This window comes from Strigops habroptila, chromosome Z (genome assembly GCF_004027225.2).
Source record: "Strigops habroptila isolate Jane chromosome Z, bStrHab1.2.pri, whole genome shotgun sequence".
Taxonomy (NCBI): domain Eukaryota; kingdom Metazoa; phylum Chordata; class Aves; order Psittaciformes; family Psittacidae; genus Strigops; species Strigops habroptila.
In genome coordinates, this window is record NC_044302.2 from 42,862,073 (window position 1) to 42,868,845 (window position 6,773).

General features: G+C 39.4%; 1 protein-coding gene across 1 annotated transcript; it reads left to right on the forward strand.

The window, feature by feature from the left end:
- The first annotated feature begins 1,510 nt into the window (after nucleotides 1–1,510).
- On the forward strand, nucleotides 1,511–2,329 carry LOC115601020 (tetraspanin-3-like). Its single transcript, XM_030470547.1, is given in 1 exon segment — nucleotides 1,511–2,329. A coding segment is annotated over 1 exon segment (819 nt).
- Nucleotides 2,330–6,773: the final 4,444 nt, after the last annotated feature.

The following is a 6,773-nucleotide window of genomic DNA, read 5'->3' on the forward strand; positions in this document are numbered from 1 at the left end:
CAGCTGGAGGGCTGGGGGTGCCAGCAAGTGGAACAGGAGGGAGGACAGACACAGGCTTCAGAGAACAGTTGCAGGAAAACACACATCCTAGAACAGCTTTGAAAGAAACATTTGGTTAAGATTTAACAAGTTAATCACTGCATGTTAACTACTGTTAATAGCGAAATTAAAAATAATAAAGCGGTTTATCTCATTCCAAAATAATTAGCCTTAATGACACGTTTGTACAGTGCATAGAAAGACATTTTGATGGGAATCAGCCCAACATCTGTATGTGCATAGTGTATATAACAGCAATAAGTCCTTGTAAAATGTCTGACAGATGTGGGGTCATCGGCTTTGCTGAGACTTTTCGTGAGATCTGAGCATCAGCTTTGATTTTCTGCAGGGTCTGCAGGTGCTAATGTTTCTGAAAAAGAGGATCATTTCTCTGTATTCTCCCTTCTGTATGCCTGTTGTATTAGCCCTGGCTCTGCATCTTGAGAAACAAGAGGTGTAACCAGACATCAGGATGACTAGGGAACCACTGTTGACCTTTGGACTCTGACTTCTTGGTGACTGTGGCAAGTTTTATGCAGGTTTCCCATCCTGCTCAGCTCCTGTGTATCACATGTTTGATTAACATTGTGAGTAATAATGCTCTTCTGCTGGCTGATAAGTGGTGTTAATTCCCTTTGGGATTGTTGTGAAGACATTTAGTGGATGTGTAATTCAGTTTCTTTAAACACAAGGAAAAGTTACTACCGTTTTTCCTGCTGTTTGTATTCAGTCACTGCAACACTCAGTCAAATCAACGGTGGTGCAAACTGAGGGGTACTAGTGTGAAATGGTAGGTATTTCTCATCCAGGCATCTTGAGTCATTGAAGCTATCTACGCAGAAATCTTGCTGAGAAAAAAGGGCAAAATATTATTAACATCATTATGCCCCTCACAAAATCTAAAGAGCAGTAAGCATACTGGGCATGATAATGAGTCTAGGTGAGAGTTACCCATGGAGATCCGTGATTGAATAGCTCTGCTTAAACTACTCCTTCAACAATGACTGACTTGTGCATTTGTTGCCATCTTGGCTACTGCTGTAGAATGATAGTTGGATTACCTCTTTCACTTCAGCAGTCCGAGTGATCTGGACTAGCACAGCTGGCTACCACCTTGACTATTTATCTACACATAGCTCTTTAACACATGAATGTAGTAAAACTAGGGGTTCAGCCTTTTCCCTGCTGCCCTCTTCTTTTAAATGCAAATGTCTCCAGTGACAGCAGAGTAGACGTTCTCTCCACAGCAAGCTTAGCACATACCTTCCTAGTTTCTGCAGGCTATAGTGAACAAGCATCAGCATGTGGTTAGCTGAAGCATTGCCTACTCTTTGCGCTGAGAGAGTCTTACCAGTGTTGCTCCTTTGCAAGTTGTTTTTGGTGTAGATCTCATCTGCTGCACCTGGGTAAGTGAGGTTGGAGGCCTCTTAAATGGTGGTGGTGAGCATTTGTGTTGCTAAGAGTGAGAAGAATGGAGAAAGTTAGAGCTGTGGTGGTGTTACTGCCTTCCTTTTTTTGGTGCTCTGAGGAATCCTGGGTCAGATCCTTTGCTCAACTGGTACTCAGGTCCTTAGCCTTCATCTTCTGGGGCACTGCTGCACTTCTGGGCTTTGGTGGAGTTTCTGGGGTACAGATGCACAGGAACTATGGATATTTGTTTCAGGAGTCTTTCTTGTCTCTTCTTGGCTGGCTCGCTGTTGCAACTGCACTCATCTTGATACCTACTGGAGTTTTGGCTGTCTCTACTTCTACTGGGAGCTCCTGCTATCAGCAAGGGGCTCTCATGTACTTGCTGCTGGTCCTTCTTTGCCTAGAAATGTCTTTGGCAGTTCTGGCATGGTTGTACTCTATTCAAATGGCTTCTGAGCTGAAAAGCACTGTGGGTCACCTCATCTATCAGTACAATGGAACATACTCGCAGGGTCCTGGCAGCAGGGCTATGGATGTTGTACAGAGGAAGATGCAGTGTTGTGGGTTTCAGAATTACACAGACTGGCTAAAGGCAACACCTGCCTCTTGGCATCTTCTGGGTGGAATAGGTTGTGTCCCTGAAAGCTGCTGTAAGAAGTATTCTAACTGTGGGTGTGACTTAGGCTGTCTGGAGCAGCTTTTTCAGGGAGGCTGTCTAAAGAAGCTGGAAGATCAGTTGCATTTTGTTATGGTCTACATTTTTTAGTGCTGTGCTGTGCTAAGTATCTTAGAGCTGTTGGCTGGTGTCAGTAACGTCATCCTAATGAGGCATGAGCCTTTCCATGACCTCCGAATTCTGGAATCATCTACCTTCTCATAGGCCTGGAGGCACTGGCAGCACTGCTGAACCTGCTGCACGTTTCCTTGAACTTTGCAGTTGCCCTGGCAGAAAAATACCTTTTTTCTGTAAAATATATTTGCATGTAAATCAAACTGATGAATCAATTATATTTCCCTTCCCCCCCGCCTTGATGTTACAATAGTAGGTCAATTTTTGTTTGATAAGCATCCTATACCTGGAAAAAATTCATTGCTGGAAGTCACAGCAGGGAGGGTAGGATCTTCAGCATGTGCAAACATGAAACTACTGTATATGAGCAGGGGGAAGCAGTAGGTAGAAGTATGTCTTGCTCAGGGGAGCATGTTGTGAGGTCATGACCTGAACTTCTGGAATAAATCTTAACTGTACTAGAATCTTGTAGACTAATTAAAGAGCAGATTTCTTCATCTTCCAGCTTGTGTTTGACATTTTGGTATTTCTAAAAGAAGCTCTTTGGGTAAAGTTTAACACTTTTTCATCTTCTCCTTCAAACAATGTTTTAAAAACTAACAGTGTTCAGTGAAAATAAATGTCAACTTTTGAAGTGGTATGAGTGTGCATTCTGAATGGAGAAGATATGTTTAACAGCAGCAGAGTTACTAATAAGGTTACATATAGCAGGAGGCACAGTTTTCTCAGGAGTTGCACAGGAGCAACCCTGCATTTAAGGAAGAAGAAGAAAGTCGGTATTTATTCATTTATTTCATGTCAAAACAAGGAATGAGTCTATTCTTTCCTGAAAAGTTTTGTGGGGTCATATATGCATGCTTGATGACAACAGCAATATGCTGCTTTTTCTTGAGGTATGTCTGTCCTACTCTTACTAAATCCTCTTACCTATTTTCTGTGGGTCTCCCTCTAGACTGCATGTGCTGAGAGAAACTAAGTCAGCGTATGGGCCATCCATATCCTTGTTCATCTCAGTGCTGTTGGTGTTTAGGGAGGTGCTGGTAAAGGCTCTGCTCTACCTCTGCAGCGCATGGCTGTGTGTGCTGGTACATAGGCGTCTGTCTGGGAAATGTTCTCAGCCCCACTCCTGACCTGAGAATGGGAACTGAAGAGCTGCATCCTTTGGTAAGTGTATGTAGGGAATCTTTAGGGTCTACAAGTATACCAGGCTTTACCAGTCTGGGACCAAGGAAACTGCCTGGATCACAAAAAACACTGGACTGGGGAACTCCTTTAGCAATTGAAGTAATTGTCAGCTAAATCATTATTATATATTTTTTAAATTTTCTACCAAATGTCAGGTACTTTATGACAAATCTCAGACCCCAAATCACCAGGTACTGACTTCCACAGAAAAAAACCTAAAAGATCAGTTGGAGGATACAAGGTAGGTCAGCTCTTGCAAGCTTGTTAATAACTATGTGGAAACCAAACATAAAATATACTGCAGGGTTGCTTCATTAAAAGCAAAAGCCCCCAAAACCCCCCCAAAAAACCCAAATGAAAACCCAACACCTGGATTTAGATAGAAGAGAAGAACTAATTAATTAGGAGTAATTCTTAAAAAAAAAACAAAACAAAACACTAAAGTAAAAAAGCTGTGTCTTGAATAATGTAACAGAAGAAAAGATTTCTTCCAGTTTGCACGTGAGAGTAAAATTTGTGTAGTTAAGCACTGCTGTTGGGTCTTTATGGCTTTGTGGTACCCTGGCACATAAATGTTCCGTGACGCAAAGCTATTGCTATGCCATTACAAAGATGCAATGAAACTGAAGTGACAGCAACTGGCCCAGGAAGGAATTGAGTTTGTTGAAAAAAGGAAGATGGAAGAGTGGAGTGCACGTGGTGCCTTTTTACCACCTGCCTTTCTGAAGGGGGACATTTTTCTTCTCAGATTAATTCTCATCTCTTAAAACCTCACATGTTCTGAACCTGAATCTCTTCTCATTACTAAGGGGAAAGAAGCAATTTCAAGGTGGTTAAAGAGTAGAATTACTAATGTGGATGTCTTCATCTACTCTCCACTTGGCTAAAAGTCCAGAGCATGCATGGTTCCCTCTACTACTTTGTACTAACAAAACTAGAAGATAAATATGAATTATATATTAAAAAAATATCTCTGGGATTTAACTATAAGAAACTACTTCTAGGAATTATGTGTTTTCCCCTCCATACTAGATGTATTTCTGAGAGATCGGATCTTAAACCTGGTATAAACAAAGGGGAGAGTGTGAGGATACATGAGACAGACCTGCAGATAGAAATTGTTGTTAACAGAGAGTTGCTAGACAAAACAATAGATTCATTACCCCTTTCTGTTCGTGTTGACTTGGGCAGTTTGATTCTGAATAGTTACCTCTGTACAGGAGTAATTTCTTTTGAAATAAAAATGGTGTTATTTTTAACAGCTCTAGTGTATTTCTGTTATAAGATATGTAAAAACTTGGGTACTATTACAATCTATATGTTGTATGCTTTATTCTGAAAAGAGCTCCTGATGTTTTTCATAATCTCAGCAGCTGTATAGGCAGGAAGCAGGTGACTAACAATAAACATTTCTGAAAATTGTGTTCCTTTGGGTTTGAAGGGGAGAAACTGATGTCTAGTGCAAAGATGGAAATATATTCTGTGATCATTCTTTTGCAGAGTACACTGAAACCCATATAGTCTGTATGTGAATTGGTGATTTCACTATGATGCTTCTTAGAAAAAAGTAGTGAGAAGGAAAAATTTATGCCGAAGGTAAAAGTCATCATTGCAGCCCTTTAACAACCTCTTACCAGCACTCCTCTCTTGGACTGAAACACTGAATTTGGTAGAGGGCACTGGCTCCGGCTTTAGGCTGTGGCCATTTTGAAATTGATTGCTGCTTTCTGACTCCTTCACCATTCCAGATGGTGAGCATGTTGAAATTGTACAGTTTCTTCTTTGTCTTTCTGTATGTCCATTGGCACTACTGTCTGTGTTTTCCTGTCTTTTTTTTTACCTAGAGGGAGTCTTCCTCCTGCGTACCCTTCCCTGACGCCGTATGAATTATGGCTTGTTTTAATTCTGAGCAGAACACAATCCAGATTCTGGAATTATGAGTTGTCCTTCATAGGTCTATTTTATCTTTTAAGTTTAAAATTTAATTGTGTATCACAAACACAAAGTAGAAAGATCTGGACTTTGCTAGATCATGGTCGAAGACTCAGTTCCTGCCTATTTTGCATAGATATTGTTACATCAATTAAAGTTACTCTTCAGTTGAAATTATGGCTTTTATAGTCTAGGCAGGTTTTCTGCCTGTGCAATAAAGCAGGAAGTTGCATTATTATGCTCTGTACTTTTTCTTGAAATATTCAGCTTGCAGGGCTGGGCTAGGTTCCTCACTAGGGACAAATGACATCCAACTCTTAAATCTCAAAATACCATTCTGGAAGATGAGAAAAAAACCTGCCTATTTTGTGATCCAAGTACTGAACTACTTATTCAATTATGTCAAATGATCAGCATTCACTTATTAAACTATGTAAAGTGAAATTAAATTAGAGCAAGTAAGTGATTACATTATATAAAGCAATTTTTAAAACTGGGTAACGTGATCACCCTTCATTTATTACATTAAGTTCAGAATATTGAATATTGGTGCTCTTATTAAATTAATGGAAATACTTATAATGATGGACTAGCTAAAACATAGTTTGCAAATGAAGGTACTACTTTTCATATTTCTTTTCCAGTATTGGCTATTGGTCCAAAGCTGCTATTGCTTTCAAAGTGAAAGTTGAGATTTCACTGTAACTTTTCAGCTATTATTTGTTCTTATAGGTAAAATTTATAAGCATTACTTGTGAACGTCTTTTGCAAGGTCTCAAAAATGGGAAGAAAGAGATCAACAGTTACCCATCTTGGCAGGGGGTGGGTGAATGGAAGGAAATAGGTACTAAAATTGCAAGCTTATAAGACACATACTAATATATTTTGAAAAGAAAATACTGTCATATCTTTCTACAAGACTAATTTTCTATTTTGCAGAGAGATGGGATGAAACCATCACACCTGATTATTATATTGAGACTTTTTTAGGGTGGGAAAGGGAGAATAAAAAATGCGATCCTGTTGTACACACTCACAGGTTGAAATTGCATACTACCCTGTTGGCCTGTTTCTTCATGATTGTACTTGACTGAGGAAAAAATATTTCCTTTATATCTCTTTGGATTTCCCCTTCTGCTACTCAACCATTCATGTTGTAGAATTGGGTTGAAGGTAATAAAAAAATATTAGAAATGATATCCATCATTAAATCAGCTTATTTCCTTACAGTACTTAGTGAGAGAATATTTCTCTAAGGATTCAAATATCAATTTCTTTGCTGAAATTTAGGTATCCTTGTTGCCAGAACTTTTTAATGTTTTAAAGAATGTGTTCTTACTTTGTGAGCCAGGTGTAAAACTCTTAGGAACCTCTATTAACTTAGGAGTCTATAGAGTTTTCTAATGAATCTAATTGT